The sequence below is a fragment of the Myotis yumanensis genome, unplaced genomic scaffold (genome assembly GCF_028538775.1).
Source record: "Myotis yumanensis isolate MYYU_CA2020_CCGP unplaced genomic scaffold, mMyoYum1.0.hap1 SCAF_2, whole genome shotgun sequence".
Lineage (NCBI taxonomy): Eukaryota > Metazoa > Chordata > Mammalia > Chiroptera > Vespertilionidae > Myotis > Myotis yumanensis.
Genome location: NW_027223753.1, coordinates 25,849,193 through 25,875,989, shown reverse-complemented (window position 1 = coordinate 25,875,989; position 26,797 = coordinate 25,849,193). Strand labels below are relative to the sequence as shown.

Below are 26,797 nucleotides of genomic sequence, written 5' to 3'. Positions count from 1 at the left end.
GGGGGTAGAATTTGCAGAGGGTACTTTATGTGAGAGGAAAACAGTCAATCACAGAAAAGGGAATATTCTTGTAGATGTTTCTTATAAACTTAGCCCCACCAAAGGCTATATACTGACAAAGGATAACCCAACTGTCCACTGGGAAATTCTTAGATTGAGCACATTGAGGCATCAATTAATCACTTGGGGGTTACTTAATTAGAAGGATTTAATACTTGTGTCCAACTTTATTAAGACCACTACAGGCCACCAAGTTACCAGTACCTAATGTTCTTTATTTTCATTTCACTGGCAGAGATGTCCCTCCCAATAACCTAAGCAAGTCCTTCCACCTAAAATCTGGATCCTCCCCTCTTCCCTTCTCCTCAGGAACCTTAATCCAACAATTATCCCTAGCTTGTATATCTTTCAACTTCTCCTTCTTCTCTCCCCTTGGCTTCCTGGACAAGTATGATGGCAATGCTCACTGTCACTACTTGCTCAACTTCTCCTCCCCATGTGACCTGGCTTCCAGCCCCACAAATTCACTGAAACTGATTCCTCACAACCCCCCAATTGCCAACCCAGAAGACACTACTAATCATTCCTTCACCTTCTAAACCCACTCTCCCTTTTGAATCTGACACTCCATTCTACCTTGGTTTCCTCCTTCCTTTTTGGTTTAGAGAGAAGGATGTTCCAAAGCACCTAAAACTAAATGCAAAATTTTGGGTGTTATATACATTGTGAGATGAAACAAACAAACAAACCAAAAAACATAGCTTAAAAAAAAAACAAAAAACGCTAAGAATAGCTGTTATCTTACATTCTCCCAGAATAATTTTACCTATTCCCATGGTTTCAATTATAGCCTATACACTAATAATTTCTAAATCCGTATCTTCAGCTAAGGCCCTTATCCTAAGTAGCAGTCCTATGTCTAATAGCCTCCTAAAAAATTCATGCTCATCTCAAACTCAACTTGTCAAAAACTCCTCCTTTCTTCCTGCTTCTAACAAATTTCCCTGCTATAATCAATCTGTTATGAACTGAATATTTGTCGCCCCCCGCCCGCAAATTCATATGTTGAAATCCCAACCCCCAATGTGACAGATAATATTAAGAGAGGAGCCTGAGCCCTCTCAATGGGATCGGTGCTCTTACAAAAAGATATCCCAGAGCGCGCTCTCGCCCTCTTTCCACCATGTAAAGATTACAGTGAGAAGACAGCTGTCTAAGAAGCAGGAAGAGGGTCTGCAACTGCCTTGATCTTGGACTTCCACCCTCTAGAACTGTGAGGAATAAATGTTTAAGCCACCCAGTCTGTGGTTTTATTACTGCAGCCCAAACTGATAAGTCATCACCCTTCTCTCAGTGCTGCCAGCAATCTTTCTGGTAAGACTGATCTTTTTACAATCCACCTTAAAATCCTTCAATGACTCCTTATCCTCCTAATAATATTAATCGTTAACAGCATTTTACACATATTGTTTCTAATGCTCAACAACTCTGTATACTAGATATTATTTTACTAGAAAGATAAAAACCAAAGAGTAACTTGCCCAAGATTACAAGGTAAGTAATGAAGTCAAATTTCAACTCAGCTCTACTTGATTCCTAGGCCTGGTACCTCCATTCAGGATAATATTCAAACTTTTTAGCTTGGGATTTAAGACCTATTATAATGTGATGCCTGTCTGCCACTCATCCCTCTCAACACTTTCGTAAAGTCTCTAACTTCCCACTTTGCTGAACAATCTTGCTTTGTATTTATTTTATGTTAACGATTACTCATTTATTTCAGCCCTTTTTATTTAGCATGTCTCTATCGAAATAAACCTAGGTTTCTATGAAAATTGAAGCCTTTGTTTTTTTGCGGCCCACATAAACTTAAACCTTGTTTATTTGGCCCGTGTTAGCCTTTGAGTTTGACATGCTTGCTTTACACCTTTCTGACTATGCCAGCACCTCTGGATGCCTACAGATGCCTGTGTTTATTCAAGTTACTTGGCACACAAGCACATAAAAACTATCTCTACATGTAAATCCCATTTATCTATCTGAACTTATAGCCCTTTGTTGTCAAGAACCATGTTTTAAATTTCATTCAATGTCCAATATTTAATATAACAGTAGTCACTCAAAGCAAACTCATTAACAAACATACCGAGAGCCCACTATCTGCCAAGGTTATATCCACAGGGACACTTTAAGAAGGTACTTTCAAAGTCAGACTAAGAGTATTCTCAAGTAATAATTAAAAGACTGCTTTTCAGCAGGGATTTCCATTCGGATATCCCTTCTACATTTATAGCTTTCCTAAATTTTTGCCACATGTGGACCCAGGAGCTTTGCACCACTTAATGTAAGCCCAAAGAAAATGGGATGAATTGGAGATGAAACAATGAAATGCCTCACCAATAATGTATAATGGCACTATCATTATAAACTATTCCTGTACTCAGAAGTGTATGTCAACCTTTGGAAGTAAGACTGACCTAGAAATACAGAGTGTCCCAAAAAATCTATACACACTTTGAATAATTATAAAGGCATTTATTAAAATATATTTCATTTTCAAAATATAATAGAAATAGTTGTTAAAGTGTGCATACATTTTTTGGGACACCCTGTATATTGTGTTTACTCTGTGTCAGGCACTGTGTGAGGATTGTCTCTAGTATTTGATTTAATCCTCTCAATTCTATCAAGTACACATTATTTTCTTTTTATAGTTCTAAGTGATGCTCAGAAAGGCTTCTTAATAATTTGCCCAAAACTGCATAGTAAGTGGCAGAATTGAGCTTCAAATCTCAATCTGTCATGAACTATTAACCACAACACTCTACTGCCACCATGAAATTATTAGAAGGCAACATAATATAGTCCCATATAATGAAGGGAAGAAGAGAGGTGCACGCTATAACCATAACAGGGATTCATGATAGGCATCTATCACCAAGAGTTAGTGCAGACTTAGAATGTCTCGAGACTTGGGAATTTGGGGAAATGATAACCCAAAAAACTTCAATGCAAAATTAAATAGTAAAACCTGAACTTTATTAATAACTAGAGGCACAGTGCACAGATTCATGAACCAGTGGCGTCCTTCAGCCTGGCCTGTGCCCTCTCGCAATCAGGGACCCCCTGGGGGATGTCAGACTGCTGGTTTCGGTCCGAGGCCTGGCCTGCAGGGATCAGGCTGAAACCAGCAGTCCAAAATCCCCCAAGGGATGTAGTAGTGTGCAAAGTGGCCGGGGAGGAGCCAGAGTCTGGGCCAGGCGCTGCACCTGCTCCTGCTCATCCCAGCCCCACTGTGCTTGCTGCCGTTGCCAATACCACTTGGTGGTGGCGCCCATTGGTCAGCTGAGTGGTGCTCCTGCTGTGGGAACACACTGACCACCAGGGGGCAGCTCTTGCATTGTGCATCTGCCTCCTGGTGGTCAGTGTGCATCATAGCGACTGGTTGACTGGTCATTCAGTCATTCGTTTGTTTGGTTGTTTGGTCGCTTAGACTTTTATATATATAGATAATTCTTTGCACTATTGAGAATCAAAGAGTACAGGACAAAAGTTAGATAAATAAGCCAGGAGTAAGCATGGTGGCAAAAGAAAAGAGCCACAGAGATGAAGGCAGAAGCATATAAGGAAAGGGAAGAGGGAGAAAAGCTAACTAGTTTTTAGAGTATGTTTTCATGGGAGTACCACACTCAGGAAAACTAAATACTTCACAGAAACAAAGAGATAGAGAAGTTTAAGAATCCTCAAAAAAAATTACGTTAAAGATGAAGAAACTGAAGTCAAGAGAGATTTAAGAACTTAGTTGAGGGTCACACAGATGCAGAACCAAGTCTACAACTTGGGTTTCCTGGCCTCTGGTTCTTACCTTTTAGGACAATCATTTCCCCTCTTTGAGTCTGAGATTCAACTATAAAATGAGCAGTTTGGACTAGGTCAATGGTTCCCAAATACCAGTCTGTGAACCAGTCATATCAAAATCACCGGGGAGCTTGCCCTGGGCTGTGCTTTAATATCATATATCCCTCATAATGAATCTATAAATTAGGGTCTATTTTAATCTCCTTTTAACAAATGAGAAAACCAATGCATAGAAAGGTTAAGCAATTTTTCCAGTTCATATAGCTGTTAAGTGGTAGAGCAGGAGCCCCATGCAGATCATTGAAGCCACCAGGGGATTAAGAGGTAGGGGGAGCTGGAGATATATTTTTGCCCTGAAACTTTCCATAAAGATTCTAGATTTCCTTACACTTGATTACAGAAAAGGGACCCTTTTATCTCTAAGCACTTTCAGATGCAGAAGACTCTTTGCCCTAGATCGCAGGGAGAACATCTCAATGCTACTGGGAAGATAAAAAGCTAGACTACCTGGCAATAACTGCATAAAAGTTTTCCCTCCTTGTGCCCCAAACATTAGTATAGTACCAGCTTTGTTTCTCAAGAAGCACTTAAATATTTGGCAGTACTGACCTAATAGTCAGGAGACAGGATCAGAACCCTAGCTCAGCTACTCTACTGAGATTTCTTCTGAGGTCCCAGCAATTTCAATTTTAGTGAAAATCTGCCTATTTGGGTCATAATTTTGTTCTGCTTTAAAACTCAGAATATAAAATCAAAAGATATTAGATTATCAATCCAGTAGTTCTCAAACTTAGATTTCACAAACCAGTAAAAGTTTCCAGATGAATTAGAAAACCTAACAAAAAGTTGACAACTCTTTCTTTTGCTAAATGAGGACATCTAAAAACAAATTACCACCTAACAACAATTCTCTCATAAAGTAAAGGGCATTTTAGTATCAAAAATGTAGGAAGGAAACTATTTCAGAATAAAGAACAAATCTTTAAATAAGTTTAGCTTTATGAAAGGTACACTACATTTTGCTTGTCTTTTTATTTTACCCAGAATTGATGATTTGATGTTTAATACAAATACCAGTCTGTATACCCTACAGTTAGAAGCCAAGGAAACTTATAGCCAAAAAGGTGAGGCCACTTAATCAAGGTCACAGAACATATTTAAATTAACTCTTCTCCTTTATCATGAGATATCTAAACCTCAGCAAAAAAGACTCTTCTAGCCTCCCACCCTTCTTTAGGTCTCATCCGAGATCACCTTCAAGCCTGTTACCCTCCTCAAAGCTGGCAGAGACAGTAAGTATAAGAGAATTAGCAATCGGCTCCAAAGAGGAAACCTAGGCCATGACTCCTCCCTTTCCGTACCCCCTCAAGTGTGCTCAGAGGTGGACTCCGAAACCAACCAACTTCTGCTAAAAATACACCCTGGACTTTCAGAACTATACAACTTAACCCTAAAAGTGGTTTCCTGATTCAGGCAAAAGCATTAGCATGAGTTCAGGCTCTATAAAAAAGTCCCACACCCAAAGCTTAGGCTCTTAACTGCCAGTCACTACAAGCTTAAGAAGTTCCCCAGGAAGTAGGGCACCCCAGTCTATTTCACTGCACATTTTAACAACCCCAACGATTGTAATACCTACAAGGCTTCAAAGCCCATGCAATACTATGAGTCAATGAGAGCAAGGGCTATTTGAGATTCTCAGGCCAAGGCAAAGAAAAAAACTTCACATACTAACCCATACAGCACATGCGACAAACCAGGTGGGCGTTGAACTCGTGCTCATCTTGGTAACTGGGCCACATGGCACCCCTGTGTCTGCTGACCCCACCTAAAAGGAGGGTGTCCCAAAGAACCTCCAGCTAGTGGCCTGTGCACCCCAAAAAGGCTTCGAGGTGAACAGATAGCCAAAGGGCTGTTCGATGAACAGAGAAAGACAGCAGAAGTACAGAGAAATGGCTCCACCCACCACTTCCTACTGATCTCCTCCCCGCCTTGAGGTCAGAGAGGAAGCTCCTCCCTAGGGCACTTCCAAAAACTGGGTCCAGGTCTTCAGGCAAACAGCATCCTATTCAAAACAGCAGAGGTGGGAGCTTCATATGTAAAAGTACAGCCAAGTTATGAAGTGAGTAAGCAGGTAGAAGGTGGTCTTTGGGTTACCCGCTGTTTGCAGAGAGAAGCTTGTGACCTGGTGCAACACAGACAATCACAGGAGGGCTGGTGAGGTAAATGGCTTGCTGCCAAGTCAGAAACAGTGCGTCTATTGCCCAACAACCGTTCCTCGGGCTTGCCTCTTCTCAGGCAGAAGTACATATACAGTGTTAACCAAATGAGAAGGTCCCACAGAGGGAGAGAGCCCATACACTGTCGGCTGCTAACAGCTTCTTCCTACATTCCAAAGGAAGCTTCATTTCCCCACATTTACAGCTGCCAGAAGGGAAGAGTCACCATCTCTCCTCAACGATGATTCCACCTACTTTACAGAGTAGCCCAGCCCCAGCCAGCCTCTCAGGCAGATTAGCACAGCAGATTTTATCAACTTCAAAAATACTGTTTTCCTGGTGGCTCCCTCTATTCTTTCCCCTCGTCCAACCAGGAATGTTATCCCAAAGTCCCCATCCTCTTCCCAGACCTTCCCACTTTGCCTTCACAATCAGTGCACTTAACTCAGCTGTGCCAGAAATCCTTTTATCCACCAGTGGAGGCTGCTTGCTTGTTTGTCCAACTTGTTTTCTGGGTCTTGGCTAATTGTACCAGACACTGGAATGCTGAAGAAACACAATGAGGCCTTTTTCATTCAGATGGCCCAGCCCATCTATCGCTTCTTCACAGTTTTGACCCAACCAGGGGACAGAAAAGCCGAGCTTCTGTCCATGTCAGGACAGACACCCCAATCCAGGCCCCACACCACTCAGAAAGGCCTCACTGCAGATAAGGGCCTAATCACTGGCCCTCTGCTCCAGCTCCCTAAATAGAATGTCTCCTTCAGGCTAATGTTACTTCCAATCCTGTTCCTGAAGGCAGGCAGGCAGGGAGGGAGGGGCAGCACCCAGGAAAGCAAGTTTCCAGAAATTAGCCTGGAAGACGGCAAGTGAAAAAAAGTAAGTTCAACAAGCCCTGTGACCAGCCTCAGTCCGGACAGCTTCCTTCACTCCCTGCTGGGCATCCCTCCCACCTACAAACTGCTAATAATCCTGTTACTACTTACTAATAGCGGGACTCCCAGCTGACTTTATCCCTCCCTGACTAAGCTCCCAGTCACCCTGACAACCTGTGACAACTCTACTCAGTTTGTTCCTCTTAGTAGACTCTTGTTAATCAGCCCTGGAGAGGAAGGGTCCTCCTACAATTTACCTTGTCCTAGGAAAAGAAATGCATAAGAAATAGGGAAGAGAGACTAGGAAGGAATAAAGATTTCCTGATTCATATTTAGTAACCCTTCCCTTTATCAGATTTAAATTCCTCTCATGCAGGGATGGTCTTTTGTCTTTGTATCCCAATCTATAACACACTTAGAAGGCACTCAATAACCTAAGCTAAAATTAATCGAGCTTCTATTGTAACTGTGAGCTCACAGATAATGTGCTAAAAACTTTAAATACCATTTAATTTAATCCCAACAATTCTCAAAGAAAGATATTACCATTTCTGTTTTAGAGATGAAAGTACTAAGACTTAAAAGGTTAAATAACTTAACCAAGATTTCATATCCTCGCCAAAACCGGTTTGGCTCAGTGGATAGAGCGTCAGCCTGCGGACTGAAAGGTCCCAGGTTCGATTCCAGTCAAGGGCATGTACCTGGGTTGCGGGCACATCCCCAGTAGGACATGTGCAGGAGGCAGCTGATCGATGTTTCTCTCTCATCGATGTTTCTAACTCCCTATCTCTCTCCCTTCCTCTCTGTAAAAAATCAATAAAAATATTTAAAAAAAAAAAAAAAGATTTCATATCCTCTATCCAACTCCAAAGCTATTCCTCCTGTTATACCCTGCTGTTTCTGAGAGGGACCTAAACCAAAATAACTAAACAGGCTATATATGTAAGATGGTGGAATATTCTTGGGAAGATAAAGAAATAAAAACACTTGACTATGGTCAATTGGTGATTTACAGCATGTCCCAAATGAACATGTGGGGCAACTTCTAGAAATAGTCATTTCACAGCCTCCAAAAATCAAATAATCATTACTGGGTAAGGTCTAAGGGAGGTGAACCAAAGTCTGCCTTCTCCTCACTTCCCTGGCATCCAAGCAGAACTACTTCCCCTGAAGGCTCTGCAGACTGAATAAAGTAGGGGGCAGTGTTGGTGACAAGGTCAGTCTAACTGCCAGGAGACAAGGCCTTCCTTCCCTTCAGGTTCCCAGGAGATCCTGAGTCTCAAAGAGGCAGCTGCTGCTGACAACAGAGAGAGGACTTTGATTAAGAGAGTCAGCTCTTAATTATCCAGAGGAGAACAACTGTATAGTGATTAACCGAGCCATTCCCCTTTGTTTTTGCCCAACTTTTAGTCATTTCATCGTTCACTAGATGTCCAGAGATGTTAGAGGCAGGAAAAAGTGAGACTGCAAATCTTTAAAATGTTGAGTGGAAGGAAGAGGTTTAAGCCCATATTTCCACACGTGACCAAAAGTTATCTGAGAATTTATAGCTACTGACTTTCTTACAATCACACAGAAAATTAAAGTGATATATTTATTTCCTAAAATGCCAAAATCACCCACTATTTAAGAATATTAAAGCTGATGCAGAATCTTCTAATATGTAACACAATGATTCATATCATACATCACTTTTTTATATAATCCCACATTAGCTTCTATTTCATTTCTTAGTCCCAATGGTAAAGACAAGCACTTATTTTGTCCCAACAGCCCACAAGAAAGCACTGTCTTCAGTGATATCTTTTGTTTTTAAAATAATTCTATATATTTTTATTGATTTCAGAGAGGAAGGGAAAGAGAGGGGGAGATAGAAACATCAATGATAAGAGAGAATCATCGATCGGCTGCCTCCTACTGAAATCAAGCCCGAAACCCGGGCATGTGCCCTTGACCAGAATCAAACCCAGGACCCTTCAATCAGCAGGCCGACGCTCTATCCACTGAGCCAAACCAGCTAGGGCGCCAGCGATATCTTTAGTAAAAATAAATTATAATAATGATAGCAAACAAATATACAGACTTTACCATGTGCTGAATGTGTTCTAACTCAAAACAACCATGCAGCAGTATTATTATCCTCATTTTACAGATAAAACAGAGGACCCAACAGATTAATGTTACTCTGCTCATAAGGGCAAGAACTGGGATGAACACAGAGGCCGTCTGACCCCAGACGCTCAACCTGCTCTCAGCCACTGCCACAATCACAGAAAATCAGAGACCTTTTCTCTTCTCATACAGATTGGAAACCTGAAGTCCCAAGGAACTAAGTGACCTGTCTAGCATCACACAGTAGTAAGCAGAAGAGCCAGGACTTAGAACCCAGATCTTCTGGCTCCAAGTTTAGTGGTCCTTCTGCCACATGGCACAAATCTAGAAAGGAAAAAAAAATAGCTAGGGAAAGAAAAAGACGAAAATTCCATCTTAATTAAAATACCAAATGCTTTAGTTATTTGAGCAAAGATATATTCGATATATGTCACCTATTTAAATATTTATTGAGTTCCTATTATAAGCTTAACAAATTTTTATCTAATACAAATGAAAGATGCTCAGCTAAGGTTATACATGGAGAAATAAAAGTTAAAAGCAATCTCAAAAAGCTGCACCAAATCTCACAGGACAAAATTTAACTACAATACCTATAAGTCTCATGCAGAAGTTTAAGAAAACCAAAGGCACAGCAGTCTCTGGAGGAGTGACAACAATTCATGTATAGGGTTTAGCCATTTTATAACTGATCTTAAGTTTAATGACTCAACAGTGTGATGGAGCTGCTTTTAAAAAAGGTGATAGTCCAGATCCAGGGATTATAACTAGTCCTCCTAGTGGAGTATTAAAAATGGAAAAACCCGTAAGAGATTGAACTGTTTGCCCTGGCCAGTGTGCTCATTGGTTGGAGCATCAGCCCTTACACCGAAGGGTCCCAGTCAAGGACACGTACCTGGGTAGTGGGTTCAATGCCCAGTCCTGGTCAGGGCGCATGCAGGAGGCAACCAATCAATGTGTCTCTCTCACATCGATGTTTCTCTCTCTTTCTCTCTCTCTGTCTCTGTCTGTCTCTCTGTGTGTCTCTCTCCCTCTTTCTAAAAAAAAAAAATCATTGAGAAAAATATTCTCAGGTGAGGATTAACAACAACAACGAGAGAGAGAGAGAGAGAGAGAGAGAGAGAGAGAGAATTGTCTAAACCTTTTGTTTTACAGATAAAGAAAACAAGACACAAGAGGAAAAAATCTGTCTTTTTGCAAACAGACAAAATTGCAAATGTTCTTTTCAAGTAACTATAAAGTTCCTTTCCTGTTTATACTATCACAATGTGAGATATTAATAAACTAAAACACAGGGCAACTCTATATCCTTCAATTAACCTACAATGAGCACCACCTTAGGCCATACATCTAGCTAAGCCATGCCCTATAAATACAAAAATGAACAGGACATGGTTAAATTGCTACAGTTTATATCTAATGCTACCTTAATTCCTTTATTTATTAGTTCGGGTAACATTTACTGACATCTATTTTGTCTCAGACACTTGAGAAACTGAGGTGAGTAAGAGTCCCTGTTCTTGAAGGTCGTACAGTCTAATATAATCTAATTAATGGGGAGAGAGAGACAAGCTAAGCAAGATGACAGTACAGGTTTGAAGAAGCACTAATAGAGTGCAACTGGAGCACAGAAGAGGAAATCTTACTTCAGTCAAGGGAGGCTTTCCAGAGGTGGCAACTACTTACCTTGAAGGACAAGCATCAAGGAGTCCAGCTGAAAAGAGGAGACAGGCATTCCAGGTATAGATCTACAAGCTTTTAAATGATGATGGACTACTAACTAGCTGCTTGTAAGGCCAAGACAGGAAATGAAACTAGAGAAAAAGGCAGGGGCAGATCATGAAAAGCCTTTTAGGTCATGTTGCAGATTTTGAACTTTCTTTTAAAAGCGAGAAGTACTGGTAAATTTGTAAGCAGGAGAGTGACAGACAGCTCTGTATACTAGGTAACTAGAAAGATCACTCCAGCTACAGATAGAAGACAGATTAGGGGTGGTTGTGGGATGAGAAAAAAATGGGGGAAAGATATTATTTCAACAGTCCTAGAGAGAAAAAATGAAAAATTGAAGACACAAACTAAAACAGGAGGAAGACTGGGGAATGAGATAATGTATGTGACTGCAAGTGTGGACAGGGCTGAAACAGTATTAAACAGTATTGAAAACTGTTAAAATTCTAAATACTAATTGAACGCTAAGCTCCGCCTTACAAGTATTCCATGGCTTCCGTACAAACTGTCTATGTCTTCCTGTATCTCGCTTACATCTGCTGAGGAGACACTGACTTGGGAACACGGTTGTAAAAGCCATGTATTTATGTAACCACATCTCACAATGGACCCATAACCCCTACAAAAAAGATAGCACTGGGGGGAGAGGGTCCCTCAGCCCGGCCTGCGCCCTCTCACAGCCCAGGATCCCTTGCTCCTTACTGCCCACCTGCAGAGGAGGCGGGAGAGGCTCCCGCCACTGCACTCACCAGCTGTGGGAGCTGCCTCCTGTGGGAGCGCACTGACCACCAGGGGGCAGCTCCTGCATTGAGCGTCTGCCCCCTAGTGGTCAGTGTACGTCATAGTGACCGGTCATTCCACCAGTCGTTCCACAGTTTGATTTGCATATTAGAGTTTTATTATATAGGATTTTTCCTTTTATTTTAAAGTATTTATGGCTATTTATGAAAGTAATATTTCTAAAACATAAAAATAAAGCACTTAAAGATAGGACTATGACTCCTAAGTTCCATAGAAAATTCTTCACTAAAGATAAACTTTTTTAAATATATTTTTTTATTGATTTCAGAGAGGAAGGGTGAGGGAGAGAGAGAGAGAAGCATCAATGATGAGAGAGAATCATTGATTGGCCACCTCCTACACATTGGGATTGAGCCTGCAACTCGGGCATGTGCCCTGACTGGTAATTGAACCATGACCTCTGGTTCATAGGTCGATGCTCAGCAACTGAGCCGTGCCAGCCGGGCTGAAGAAAACTTTTAAAATATGAATTAATATTAGCGATTAGCAGTTTAGAAATGTCATTACCATAATGCACAGGGAAAGGAAAACATCAGTTTCCACCTGAATATTTCTTTTCTCATTATGTATGAAATATTATATAGGGCTGAATAACTAACTCATGCCTTTCTAAGCTCAAATACAGGCTCACATTTCAGGAAAGCCATTTGGTGGTATCTTTTTAAACACACTACCACACAAGCAAACATATTTCTAAATGTCCTCCTGTTTCTGCTGATACACTTACTGGGATCTGAATATTTAGTCAAAAGCTTTTCTGGGACTTACTGGAAAGGACACTGGGGAATGACTGAATCTAATTCTAATTCTGTCAAGCATTCATGAACTTTTAATAGAAACTAAGTAATGTCATCAAACCTCCATCTTAACTTGTAAGAGACAAAGCAACAATATCTTGACACTTGGCTTGGAAGTGTAAGCAGATCACAATGACAGGACTGAAGGCACTGGGATCCAAGGATGTACTCCGGCAAAAGTTAGACTTTATAAATCTTCAACTCTGGAGGTTCAGAGTCAGCTAACCACTGCACACCTCAGCGCTGGGTGTTTAGAAGTTAAAGGGATATAATGTAAATAACAGCAATATGGGATGAAAAGAAGGGTCTGTTACCATTTTTTTAAATTACTTTTAATAGCTGGACCCAATCCCTTGGGGAAAAGAACAGTTAACTCCTTTCACTTAACGGGAAGACTTGGGTACACAGAGAGTAAACTGCCTAGCTGCCCGCAGGGACAGGAACAGGCTGTCACATCAAAGAGGACAGAGGCCCCCTCGGAGGTGTTCCAAGATGCCCCTCGGCAAGGACACTCACCCCATTTCCTCGCTGACCTTCCTCTTCTGTCTTTCCTCACCCAAAACTACACTAAATCCAGAAACTCCTCTAATCCCACCAGTTTTCCCTCCTCTAAACCTGGAGGAGGGTGACAGAGTTAATGGATGTTTTAGGTTAAAAACGAAGACCCCAAAACCACTTTGAAATTGAGAAAGTAAGGAGAGGAAGGGCTTGATTCTCTGAGGAAGGACACAAGTCAGCACAGTTGCCACTTCCCTCAGCTGCGAGCCCAGACATCACCTCATCAAGCCAGCCCCTCCAGCCAGAGCACAGGACAGAGCGCGGGTCCTCCAACGGACACTGGGCTGCCCTGGGACCGGCTTTCTCAGGAGGCCTACACACACACTCAGGTCTGACAGCACCCAGCTGAAAGGATGTACTGGCCCTTTAAGGAAAGCAACTGGTAAGACTTCCGTCATTTAGCCCACCTTCAAAGCTCCACCGTAGATTTAAAGAATAATTCAGTACCAGTTACCTGCTCTGCCTCTGGCACATCTCTTCCAGTATAGAACACCGACAATCCCAAGAACATGAGTCAAAATAAAGATGGCTGATGGCAAGTAAGATGAATCGAACAGAGGCATTTCCAGGCCGGTCCTTTCTCCTCCAGTGAGTTAGCCACAAGCCCACAGCTCGGTGCAGCTTCTGAATGCCTTTCTCCTGAGGTTACTGCTGTCCTGCACTATCAGCAGAGGCAGAAGCCGGCAGCTCAGTGTGTCAGAAACTTCCTGGCGGCCTCCCCTCCATCTCGCCTGACTTTTGCAGCAGGCAGCAGTAGACAGAGACGAAAGCTGTGCAGTGTATCTCAGGCAAAGCCCAGGAAACAACTGGCCAGAGGGGGCGGGGGAGGGGAAGGAGGAACCAGGAGAGTGAAAGGGGAGCCTAAGCTAGTGTTGAGCTGACTCAAACTCTATCTCTGGCATCCTCTGTTCAGCTTAAACAAACAAACCTCAGACCCTCTATGAGAAGGGAGGGTGTCAGAGGACGTCACACTCAACTTTCCATTCCCAGCTGGATGGAATGCCAGACTTCAAGATGAAGCTAAAAGGAAAAGTCACAGTAAGTCCTAGGGAACCATTTTCAGGAAGAAGGCAGATACAAGCGTCCACCCTGGCACAGTCGGAGGGCAACTCTTCCACACCCACAGCCCAGGAGGAGGAGGCAAGGGACCTGAACATCACAGCAGAGAGGACCGCACACAGAACAAGTCCATGCAACAGGCCTGACATCAAGGCATGATAAAGATGAGCAAGGAGAACAAAAAGCCACCTGATTTGTAGTACCTGTCCAAGGGGATATCAGAACATACAATGGTAGCAAAAAACAATGCCTCCCACAATACCGGGGCCTGCTTACAAATGAAAACTTGATATGGGCACTGTAGCAGGCAACGTAAGACACTTCACCACTACACACCTACTAAAATGACTAAAATTACAAAGAATGACAACATCAAGTCTTGCAAAGGATGTGGAGCAGCTGGAACTCTCACATATCTGGTGGCGGTGTAAACTGGCACAACCACTCTAATTTGGCAGGTTCTTATAAGGCTAGGCATACACATACCAGAGGACCAAACACCATCACTCCTAGGTATTTACCCCACAAACATGAAAACATGTGTCCACACAAAGATGTGAATGTTTATAGCAGCTTTTCTAAAAATAACTAAAGACAGCTAACAATCCAAATGTCCATCAACTGGCGAACTTACACAATTGTGGTGCAACCATACAATGGAATACAACTCAGCAACGAAAAGGAACAAACTACTCATATACACAACAGCAAGGATGAATCTCAAAGCATTATCCTACATAAAAGAGGCCAAACACAAAAGACTACATACGGTATGATTCCATTTATATGATGTCCTAAAAAAAGCAAAACTATAGGGACAGCAATCAGATAAGTGGTTACCAGGGGCTGGGGATGAGGGAAGGGAATTGACTACAAAGGAAGGCAGGGAACTTTAGGGGGTGATGGGAATGTTCTATAAGCCGATGGTTGGGATGATGGTTCCACGACTGCAAACATTTGTCAAAACTCACTGAACTGTATGCCCAGGAGGGCGAGTTTTACTGTACATAAATTATACTTCAATAAACCAAACAAGCCCATTTAAAAGCTGGAAAGAAGCCAAGAAGTCTGCACAGCCTAAGTTGAATATGCAAAGTTCTCACAGTGTCACTGTCCTCCCCGCTTCTACTTTTCTCTGAAGAGATACTTTACAAAATGAAGTGTGGACACACAGCATAAGAGGGGAGAGCCAATAGCCTAGAGTACCTCTAACATCCTCTGAGATGCCCGTACCCTTCACTCAGGGAAGAGTTAGAGCCTCATCTTTTTACTAAACTTGCTCTTTATTTGTATGGTGCCTTTTGCACTATGGCATATAAATATGCTGTATTCTCACAAATAAACTTTAAAAAATGCAAACTGCTTTAATATTTGTAAAGTTAAATTTTTTAAAAATCAAAGGAAGTGTTTTAGATGTGAACAATCTGCTAACTAGATTAGCAGATGGAACAACTAATAAATATGAATGTTTTAATCTGGCATCAAGATCATCTACAATTTTGTTCTAACCTACATTTCAGTCATTGAGTATTTATTGTGTACTATGTGCAAGGCCCTGTTCTAGGTACCGGGGACACAATGAGCAAAGCAAAGCTCTTCTGGGATTTATGTACTTCGAGCAGAACAAGGTAAGACAGATAAATAACACGAGTAAATGTACAGTTTGTCACATAAATGCTATGGAGAACACTAAGGGAGATGAAGAGAAGAAAGGAGGGTCAGAGGGGGAAAGTTTCCAGTTTTATGTATATTGTGGTCAGGGAAGACTTCTCTAATAAGTTGACGTTTGAGCAGAGACCTACAGAACAAGAGCAGACAAGTCCTATGGCTAGCTAGAGAAAGTAGGAGTTAAAGAAAAGAACAAGTGCAAAGTCTCTAACGCTAAAGCAGGCTTGGTGTGCTGGCAGGTTTGGTGTGTTCAGGGAACATCGAGGAAACTAGAATGGCTGGAGCTAAAAGAAAGACGGGAAGAGTGCAGAGATCTCAAGCCAGATCACCTAAGGCTGTACAGGCCATTTGTAAACACTGGCTTTTGTTCTAAGTGAAATGAGAAACCTTTGAAGGGCTTACTTAGTGCAAGAGAGTGACATGACTTAACTTGGGTTTTAAAAGGATCACTCTTACTGCTATATTAACAGACTATTGAGAAGCAAGAGCAGGAACAGGGACACTAGTTATAATACCATTACAATAACCCAAGTCAAAATTGGTAGCTGAGAAATGACAATAGCTTGGACCAGGGTGTGGTGGTAGAGACTGTGAGATGTGGTCATAATCTGGATAAAAAATAAAGAATTATCAGGATTTGCTGATAGACTGAGTGTCCAGTAGAGTGAAAGAATAGAGTCAAGAAAGACTCCAAAGTTTTTGGCCTGAGAAACGGAAAAGACAACTGCTATTTCCTAAGATAGGAAAGAATACCAGAGAAGCAGAGAGTTTGGGGTTCACTGTGGTTGTGGCTGTTTGTTGGGGGGTGGGGGGGAGGCGCGTAGGTAGGAATTCCCTTTTGAATGCAGTAGATTCAAAATGCCTAGTAGACCTTCTTAGTGGAACTTTAAATATGCAATTGAATATATGAATCTAGAGTTCAGGGGGAAACCCAGGATGAAGTTTTAAAGCCAGGAAATTGAGTGAGATCATTTAGGGAGTAAACAGAAAGAAAGAGATCAAGTTCAACGACTAAACCCTGGAACTCTCCAACATTAGATAGAGAAGAGGAAGAACCACCAAAGGAGACTAAAAACGGAGAAGCCAGTGGATTAGGAGAACCAAGAGCAAGCTGCCCCAGGAGCCAGGTGAAGGAAGTGTTTTAGGAAGTAGTAATTACTGGCTGGCATGTTTCAGTGGTTGAGCATCAACCTACCAACCAGGGGGTTGTGGTTTGATTCTAGGTCAGGGTACATGCCTGGGTTGCAGGCTCGATCCCCAGTGTGGGGGGGTGCAGGAGGCAGCTGATCAATGATTCATCATTGATGTTTCTATCTCTCTCTCTTCCTCTCCCTTCCTCTCTGAAATCAATAAAACTACATTTATTAAAAAACAATATATATTGTTAAAAGTAGTAATTAACCATATCAAAGCCGCTAATGTGTCATGATGAGATTGAGAATTGACCACTGAATTTAGCAATGTGGAGGTCAACAGGGAATTTAAGTAGGGCAGTTTTGATGGCATGGCAGAGGAAGATCTGACTGGAGTGATTCATGTGAGAATGGGATTCATGGGGATGTAATATACAATCTGGTGACTATAGTTAATAATGCTGAACTGCATGTGTGAAAGCTGCAAAGAGAGTAGATCTAAAAAGTGCTCATCACCAGAAAAAAAGTTGAAGGTAACTATGTAAAATGACAGGTGTTAACTAGACTTATTGTGGGGATCATTTCACAATGTATATAAATAGCAAATCATTACACTATACACCTAAAACTAATATAATGTTATATGTCAATTATATCTTAAAAACTAAATGTAACAATAAAAAAGAAGGAATGGAAAAAAATTAGTGACAACAAAAAACTTTTTCAAGGACTTTTGCTGTAACAGGGAACAGAGAGAAGGATGTAGGGTCAAAAGAGAATTTTTCTTAACATGAGAAATATACAGTGTTTGCTGAAGGGAATAAGCACTAGAGAAGAAAAATTAATAGTGCAATCCAGTGGATACTAAACTGGAGCCCCCTCTGGGCTGTCTTGTGAAACAGCATTTCATTCATTCGTTCGATTTAAAAACATGGAGCATTACGCTAGAGCTATGATGGTCAAAGAAGATGGCCATGTTTGGAAGGTCATTTATTATACTATACCAATAGTATAATATACTACCACTTATTGAGCAGCTACTAGAAAGCACTTTCACATTTGTTACTTAATTCTGATAGTGTACCCTAAAATATCCCCATTTTAGAAATCAAGAACTTGAGGCTTAGAAAATTCAAGTTATTTTGTCCAAAGTAACAAAGTAAGATAATGAACAGACATCAGAACTTTTATCTGTCTGATTTCAAGTCAATCAATATATTTTACCACACTGCCTCCCTTTGCTAAAACTTTTTGGCAAAATAAGTACACTAACTTGGAGTTAAACAATTTTAGATACTTATGTTTGGAAAACGTCCTCTTTGCAAAACTTAGTCTGTACATAGCTCCACCCAGCTCTAAGGAAAGATTCTCAAGTTGAACACAAAACATTATACTAGCTCTATTACCACTGTACAACTGTCTTCTTGCAATCTTATATATTCACAATATTTTCATTTCCCAATGTGAAAGTCATTTCTCTGCCTTATTCTGTTACCAGATGCCACTGTGAAACTGGCTAAATTAGAAAATAATTTAGCATGCTTGTGTCATTCAAAAATACCTAGGCAAGTTTAAGGCAAAGAAGGACAAAGCACTCAAATATCAAGATACATTCTGAATCTGTTATTATTAGAAAATACAATGAAAGGTACCCAAAAATTTACTCTTCGTAAGATCTTCATTAGATAGCATGCTATACCTTGGATACACCATTTTTCTACATATGATGGGTAAAATGTTTGTTTCCACCCTTTGTGTCTATGTGTATGTGTGTTTGTTGAAGGAAGAAAGAAAAATAAATTTTTCACTTGGCAAAACTAAAATGGATCTGTGTGCTATCATTTACAGGAAGTGGTTAGAGACTGGCAGGAGGGAGTGACTAGTTTCATTTTAGAGATCATTTACTATACAAAGAATGGACCATTTAAAGTCATATTTAGCACCCTCCAGGGTATCCCTAGCTAACAGCCAATGGGCAGGGTCCTAAACCATCAAAGAAACCTTGTAGAAAGAAGCAAGACTCTGAACTTGGTTAAGATTTTAGACCTGCCTCTCTTTAAGATTACTTCACTCACAAGAATTTAGGACAGTTACCCACAACCGTTACCCACAAGAAATCTCAAAATAAGGCAATACCCCAGAATCACTTTAATGTCTATGACTGAGATGAAAGCAGCCCTGTGAGAAGTCAGGCTGTATGTTTTATTCAAACTGCCATGGTATTACACTTAGTCTCAAAATAGCACATGTATTAGCATAACTTCAGATACTGACTAAAAATTTAAGACCCTCAACCAAAGGGCTTGTATGCATGCATATAAGCCTAACCAATGGATACAGACAACCAGGGGGGTGAGGGAATGAGTGGGGAATGGGAGGGGCAATGGGGGGATAAGGACACATATGTAATACCTTAATCAATAAAGAGAGAAAAAAATAAAAATAAAAATTTAAGACCCGTCACAATTAAAATTTCTGAAATCTAGAAAAATAATGCTTATAAAGAGAAACCTTTTTTAAGTTATATTATAATTTTAATATTTTAATCATATATACATATATATGTATGTGTGTGTGTGTATATATATATATACTAGAGGCCCGGTGCACAAAAATTTGTGCACTCGGGGGGGAAGGGGGGGTCCCTCAGCCCAGCCTGTGCCCTCTCGCAGTCTGGGACCCCTCGGGAGATAACGACATGCTGGCTTAGGCCTGCTCCTGGGTGGCAGAGGGCAGGCCCAATCCCTAGGTGCAGCCCCTGGTCGGGCTCAGAGCAGGGCCGATTGGGGAGTTGGGGCGCCGCCCCGTCATGCACAGAGCAGGGCGGATTGGGAGGTTGTGATGCCACCCTCAGTCATGCTCAGGGTAGGGCTGATTGGGGGGTTGAGGCACCGCCCCCTATCACACTCAAGGCAGGGTCAATGGGGAGGTTGCGGCACCACCCCCTGTCACGCACAGAGCAGGGCCAATCAGGGGGTTGGGGCGCTGCCCCCTGTCACTCACAGAGCAGGGCCAATCAGGGGGTTGGAGCACTGCCCCCCCCCCCCCCGTCACGCACAGAGCAGGGCCCATCAGGGGGTTGGGGGAGCTCCCCCCTCTCATGCACAGAGCAGGGCCCATCAGGGGGTTGGGGAGCTCCCCCGTCACGCACAGAGTAGGGCCGATAGTGGAGTTAGGGCACCGCCTCCTGTCACACACAGAGCAGGGTGGATCAGGGGGTTGGGGCGCCACCACTGTCACACTCAGGGCAGGGCCGATGGGGAGGTTATGGCTCTACCCTGTCACACACAGAGCAGGGCCCGTGGTGGGGGGGGTTGGGGTGCCACCCTCTATCACCCACAGAGCAGGGCCAATCAGGGGCTTGGGGCACTGCACCCTGTCACACACAGAGCAGGGTCGATCAGGGGGTTGGGATGCCACACCCTGTCACACACAGAGCCGCAGGGCGATCAGGGGGTTTGGGCGCTGCACCCTGTCATGCTGATCTGGTGCCAGGAGACCTCTCGGCTCCGCTGATCCCGGTGGTGGGAGGCATATTACCCTTTTACTATATAGGATAGAGGCCTGGGGGCCGGCTGGTTTGCCCTGAAGGGTGTCCTGGATCAGGGTGGGGGTCCCCACTGGGGTGCCTGGCCAGCCTGGATGAGGGGATGATGGCTGTTTGCAGCTGGTCACACACCCTTCAGGGTGGGGGTCCCCACTGGGGTGCCTGGCCAGTCTGGGTGAGGGGCTGAGGGCTGCCTTAAGGCTTGCGATTGATTGAAGCCCCAAACCGCTCCTTTTTTCCTTTTTTCTTTTTTTCTTCTGGGCCAGCTTTAGCTCTGGCTCTAGCTCTGAGGCTTCCGCTGCTGGTTTGTTTCGGTTCTATAATCGAAACAATGTATAACTTCAGCTCTGAGATCCCGGCCTTCTATATTTGTTAGAATGTTTCAAACTGCCAGCTCAGAGGTCGGCAAGTCAAGTCAGGCGGGGAACGTTGGAGTCTGCAGTCCCTGGAGCAAGCAAGCCTCATGTTCGCTTCCAGCTGCCTGGCTGCCGGCCGCCATCTTGGCTGACAGTTAATTTGCATAAGGATACGCTGATTAGCCAATGGGAAGGGTAGCGGTCATACGCCAATTACCATTTTTCTCTTTTATTAGTGTAGATATATATATATATATATATATATAAAATTAAAATTTTGGTAGAGAGACTAGCATATATCTGATAGGATGGGAAACCTTGGCTTCTGGAAAGGGCAGGATCCAGGCATCAAAGGCTGGCCCTGAGCTCTTGTCCTCTTTCTCCTCCCATAAATCCAACAGACATATAACTATAGCTAGGCAGAGGACATGGACTTCACAGAAGCTAACCAGAAGACATCATGACTCCTGTCTTTAATGTTTAGCAGTGTAGGACTGAGACAATAACAAACATGGCAAAGGCCCAGAATGCCTTTTAAAATTCTACATACCTAAGTGTTACTAAATACAAAAAGTTAGAAAAAGCTCCCAAACTTCTTGCTCAGTAGCCTAAATGCCATGAGCATTCTAGAAGTATGGTAATTACAAGATCAACCTGAAGCCAGACTGCCTGGGTTCAAATCTAGATTCTACTATATATGTCACATTAGCAACTTTCAGTAAATTACTTAACTTCACAGAACCTCAATTTCCTCATCCACAAAATGATTATAATAGTACCTGTCTCATATAGTTGCAGTGAGGATTAAATGAGTACATGCATTTAAACTGCTTAGATAGTGCCTGGCACACAATATATGCCCAATAATTATTAGCTACTATTAATCATTATTTGGAGGAGCAGCAAACCACATCTGACCACAAAATGCTGCTCAGACTGTACAAAACATTGGTAAACTAAAAATTTACCTAATCTAAATTGCCTAATCCCAGTCTCCAACCTGCCATCCTGTCCTCATTCACTGTGAGATTAATTACCCCTGAAACATGCATGGTAACTGGAACATCTTAAATGCTCAGTAGACAATCATTTGTAACTTCATTCTAAAACTTTTCATTACCCACTGCCAGCAAATTAAGTCCAAAACTCTCCGGCTTTACAATATTTCCCTCATTTACCCTGGAATGTATTTCCATCCCATCTCCACATCAAAATCCCATTCCTATGGACCAGCTGAAAGTCAATTTTCTCTGGGATAGACTCCCTCTATCCCAGTGAGAAGTAAACCTCTCCTTCTCTAATAACAATTTGTGGAATGAGTGGGTGAGTGAGTGGGTGGGTGAGTGGATGGATGGATGGATGGATGGATGGATGAATGGATGGATGATGGATGGATAGATGAATTAATGAATTAGTAATGAACAAGAGCACTATGAGAGCAGCAGACAGCCGGTCAATGTTTCTCTCTCATCATTGATGTTTCTATCTCTTTCTCCCTCTCCCTTCCTCTCTGAAATCAATAAAAAAAGAAAAAAAAAAGATAAAGTGTGTGTTATTTAACAGCTCTAAGTCACCAACTCAATTAATAAATCAAATTGGGCTTCAATGGCATTGCTTCAAAAAGAGAAATGACAAGAATTTTTAGTTAACCTTAACATCCATAGTACTATTTAATATAATCCCTTTCTTTGGGATTCTGACCATTTCCCCCTAACAAAATAGTAAGATCTAACTATTAAACTTTTTCCAGGAAAGTCTGATAGTCAGTTATCTGAAGTAAATGGAGAAGATTCAAGGAAAAGAAGCCCTGTCTGTGGGTATTGCTTCTAAATTTTGCCAAGGTTATTGTTGTCTAGATCTCTCATTCTAAGTGAATGCACCGTGAAAGTAAGTTAGCATCTTACTGCTATCTAGCCTACATACATTTTTAAATGCTCTTCCAAATTTAAAAAAAAAAAAATGGTCTCAATGAGAACACATCTCTTAATGTGGTCTGGCTAAGAAACACAAGATCACCTTTAGTTTCCTGAGGCACCTTGAATACAAGAGGGCAGGAATGGGCATGCGCTGACAAAGGGATCAGTGAGGTAACCTGGCAGGCTTGAGGTAGCTACATTTGAGGTTCAGAAGAAGAGTCCAGGCCAACATAAGCATAGATGAGAGAGATCAACTTAAACTATTTAGCCATGGAAACCAAGCTTTGCACACAAAGAGCTCTCCCCCACCCCCAAAGAGCTAATTTTAGATTGTGAGACAGTTTCCAGAACCTGGCATTAGCCCTAAATAAAAAAAAGGAAAATCCCTGGCCAGGAGGCTCAGATCATTGGAACATCATCCCATACACCAAAAGGTTGCAGGTTTGATCCCCGGTCAAGGTGTGTATGCGAGGCAACCAATAAATGTTTCTCCCTATTTAAATTTTTTTAAAAAAATCAGTAAGTCAGCCAAACTTAGCAGTACTTGAGACAAATTCACATCTTTTGTTTTTGATCTAATATGTTTTAAATGTACAAAGATGTACAAATATGCCACAATAAAGACAAGGAATCTGATTGGTCTCCCATAAGATTAGTGAGTTTCTCTCATTTAGAGCTTAAACCCCCAGTGACCTCTACTGGACAAAGATAGATACAGAAGACTGAGTTTTCTAGCCAAGACAGAGACGCTGTGATTGCTTTTATTCCAGTGAAACTCTCACACATAGAACTCTCATTATACAAGCTCAAGCTTGCCTCAAAACCCATCTACACCCATAACACTGAAGGCAACAATATTAAGTCCAGTCAACTCATTCCTTTCATAGGAAACATTATGTCACCACAAAGTTGGTTGGCCTACTGGATCCCCAGTATTCCCAGCTTTGTGATGAGTGCTTAGAGAGAAAAGAGCAGTCAAAGGGGAAGCAGTCACTGGCAGACAACCTCTACCCCCCATTCCCTGCAATCTTTCCATTCCCAGAGCTGACTCATGCTCAGCTCAGCCCAGACTCTAGGCCAGCACAGTGACCACTATGTGTGCCTGGTGAGTAATGCTTCCCCCATGCATCCCACCAGCTGCCTCTGACTTACCGAGTCATAAAAGGAAATCTGGGTAACAGTTTTAAAGGAAAAGAACACAGGGATATATCCATTCCTCTCAACTCCCTGCAGGAACTCAGAGAGCTATCGTGAAATCCCTCTAATGGCAGCCAGGTGGCAATACAAAAACAGGCTAAGGCAGAAACACCAGAGAGTAAATAAACCCTGACTCTAAAATCTGGGGACAACAATTTCTATTTTGGATTAAAACAAAAGTGACGGGCATGAGGCAGAGCCAAATCCACTCCAGAGGTTGGTGATGGCTCATTCCATTATAGAGTCATTGTCTAGCAACAGCTTTGTCCAGTGGAGACTGTAAGCTGACCCCAGTATCAGACCATCTGCCATCACTCAGCCTCATATTATGAGGCAAAACCCTAATGAAAATCAAATCTCAGGGGAAGGCAACAGCCTCTTAAGTACCTGCCCATCTACCTTCAAGTGTCCAGAGTAGGGATGAGAAAAAGGATAGCACCCAGCTTTTTTTAATAGTGTCTGGCACACTTGATAGCCAACACATCCTAAACAGACAATAGCAATAGTTCAACTTTCTCCCAAGACCATTCCTGCTGTATCTAACCCCTCAGACATGGATCTCTGGAGCTATCGCAAACATTCTGGAACTGTCTGCCAAGAGCTAGATAACCCAGGGAAATAGAGAAGAATCTTTGACACAGATAATTTACTTTAAAGATATTTTGAGCAATAATCTTTGATGAATTCTCAAACAGCAAAAGTATAATTAACTAAGACCCAATTAAATTGGGTTTGTACCCCAAATACATAATATCACTAATTTTAAAAATGTTTTTGAAATCAGGGTACTTTTAGTAGTTGCCTACATTTTTTCTCATCCATGGGTCCCTGATGCCTGGGGAGAAAACTATTATCCAGCTCACTTTCTGACAAAACCCAGCATATTCAAGATCCTGATTTATGGAAGGAAGGAAGGAAGGAAGGAAGGAAGGAAGGAAGGAAGGAAGGAAGGAAGGAAGGAAGGAAGGAAGGAAGGAAACTAGATATGATTATTACCTATATCGGAATCACCTAATTGCTAAGACCAAAAAACTATTTACAAAAATTTTCAACAAGGATTAAACACGAAGTGCCTTTTGGTTAACCCTGGATTAACCAGAATATTTAGTTAAGCATGTATCAGATTATATCGCTACATTTAGCAGTTTGAGAACTTGAAAAGGAGGTTATAGTTCCAGCTCTGTCTCTAGCTTATGACTGCAGGATTATTTAATCACACTGGATCTATTCATTCATTCATGAAATGAGTTAACATTCTAGCTCTCTAAATTATTTTCCAGCTCTAAAATGCTGTGGATCTGTAAAATATTTAGTTGACTAGGTTCTGTGTTAATTGTTAACAATAATAAAAGTAAAATTACAAAGCCAGTCTTATCATGGGAATTGGTATGTGTATAAACCATTACAGCATAAGGCAAAATAAATACATGTTGTGTCATGAGGGTGGCAAGACCACAAGAATTCGGTGTAGGAAACTTTAGAAACTCAGTCAATGGAATGGCCATTTCCAACTACAGAAATTAAAAAAAAAAAAAATTTAAGGCTTCCATGAATGCAGCATAAAGCTAGGTCTGGAAGAATGTATAGGATATCAATAGTCTGAAATGAGAGTAGATGGAAGAAAGAAGGTACAAAGTGACGCTAGAGCACAGTGTTTGTGTAATTAAGAGAGAGAGAGAAGTCGAGAAGATTCACTTCTGCCAACTCTAAGTTACACGTGACAGACTTAACATGCACATTTATCTCTGTTCCCTTCTGAAACCTTAGAAAATGACAGTAAAGGAATAAAAATGGCACAAAAAAGAATAAAAAATATCAACAAAGGTTTGATAAACTGGAGAGTGAATAGATAAATGATTACTAATTTAAGTTTCAGCTTTCTCTTTCTGCTAACTACCAGTGAGGAACGGGGAACAGTAAGTAACAAGGTGCTACAGGACTCCAGAAAGGCTCAGGAACTGGAAGCACCAGGAACTCTGAAGGCTTGCGGGGAGGGGAAGGAAAGCTACGGGGGGTGAAACTGGTGGAAAGTCTTCAGGCCCTCATAAGGTCAGAAGGGAGGTGCTTCACTGAAAACAGGGATATCAGGTGAAATCTGACATAATGAACAACAAGCCCCACCCTCCTGCCCCATGGCCCTGCTTGGAAACCCCAGGGCTTAAGAGGCCCCAGACAGATGACTAGCCATTTCCTCTCTGTGGAAATGGACCTCCCCTACCTAGTCCTATTCATTAAGAGCATAACAAGTCCCACCAATCAGCTTTTTAGGGCCTAATTCTTAAATATGAAGACCAAGAAACATTAGACACTTTAAGAGAGTCTCTAACATGAAAGACAGAAACCAAAATGAAGGAACAGAGAAGCTTGAAACAGAGAAAATACTGGATGCAAAGGAAACCATTGAGGGAATTGTAATTAATATCCTCAGAGAGCCCTAACAGGCAATATTGCTACAGAACAAAAACAAGAAGTATAAAAAAAAGGGATATTCCGAGAATAAGAAAAAAACATTTATAAATAAAAAAATATGATAGCAAAAATACTTAAATCTAAAGAGTTGGAAGACAGAGCTGAGGATCTTTACCATAATTAGAGCAAAGTGAGAGAGAGAGAGAGAGAAAATGTAGAGGGAGAAAAACCAGAGGAACAACCAAAGAAACCCAATATCTAACTAATAGAGGTACCAGAAAGAGAAAATGTAAGAGAAAAAAGTATATCAAAGAACTAAGTAATAAATAAAAGATGTGTTTTCAAATAAATGACCCATAGAGAACTCAATTCAGCAAATGTAAATAGATCCTCACAATGCAGGTCATCATAATGTTTCAGAATATTGGGGATAAAAATAAAATCTTAAAACCTATCCTCCCAAAACCAGGTCACAAACAAAAGTCAAGCACCAGAATGGCATTGAACTTCTCTCTTTTTTTTTTTTTAAATATATTTTATTGATTTTTTACAGAGAGGAAGGGAGAG

The 26,797-nt window shown here is 41.6% G+C and overlaps 1 protein-coding gene across 7 annotated transcripts in view; it reads right to left on the bottom strand.

Annotated features, from left to right (window-relative positions):
• The window catches only part of MACF1 (microtubule actin crosslinking factor 1), a 342,009-nt gene that overhangs the window by 220,887 nt on the left and 94,325 nt on the right, over positions 1-26,797 (bottom strand). The window contains exon 1 of one of the 7 annotated variants that reach the window (XM_070404780.1): positions 13,400-13,508. The exons of the other annotated variants lie outside the window; for them this stretch is intronic. Coding sequence (XP_070260881.1) covers positions 13,400-13,508 — 109 coding nt within the window. Of the gene's footprint in view, positions 1-13,399; positions 13,509-26,797 lie in introns of those variants that run through there. 7 annotated transcript variants of the gene reach the window in all.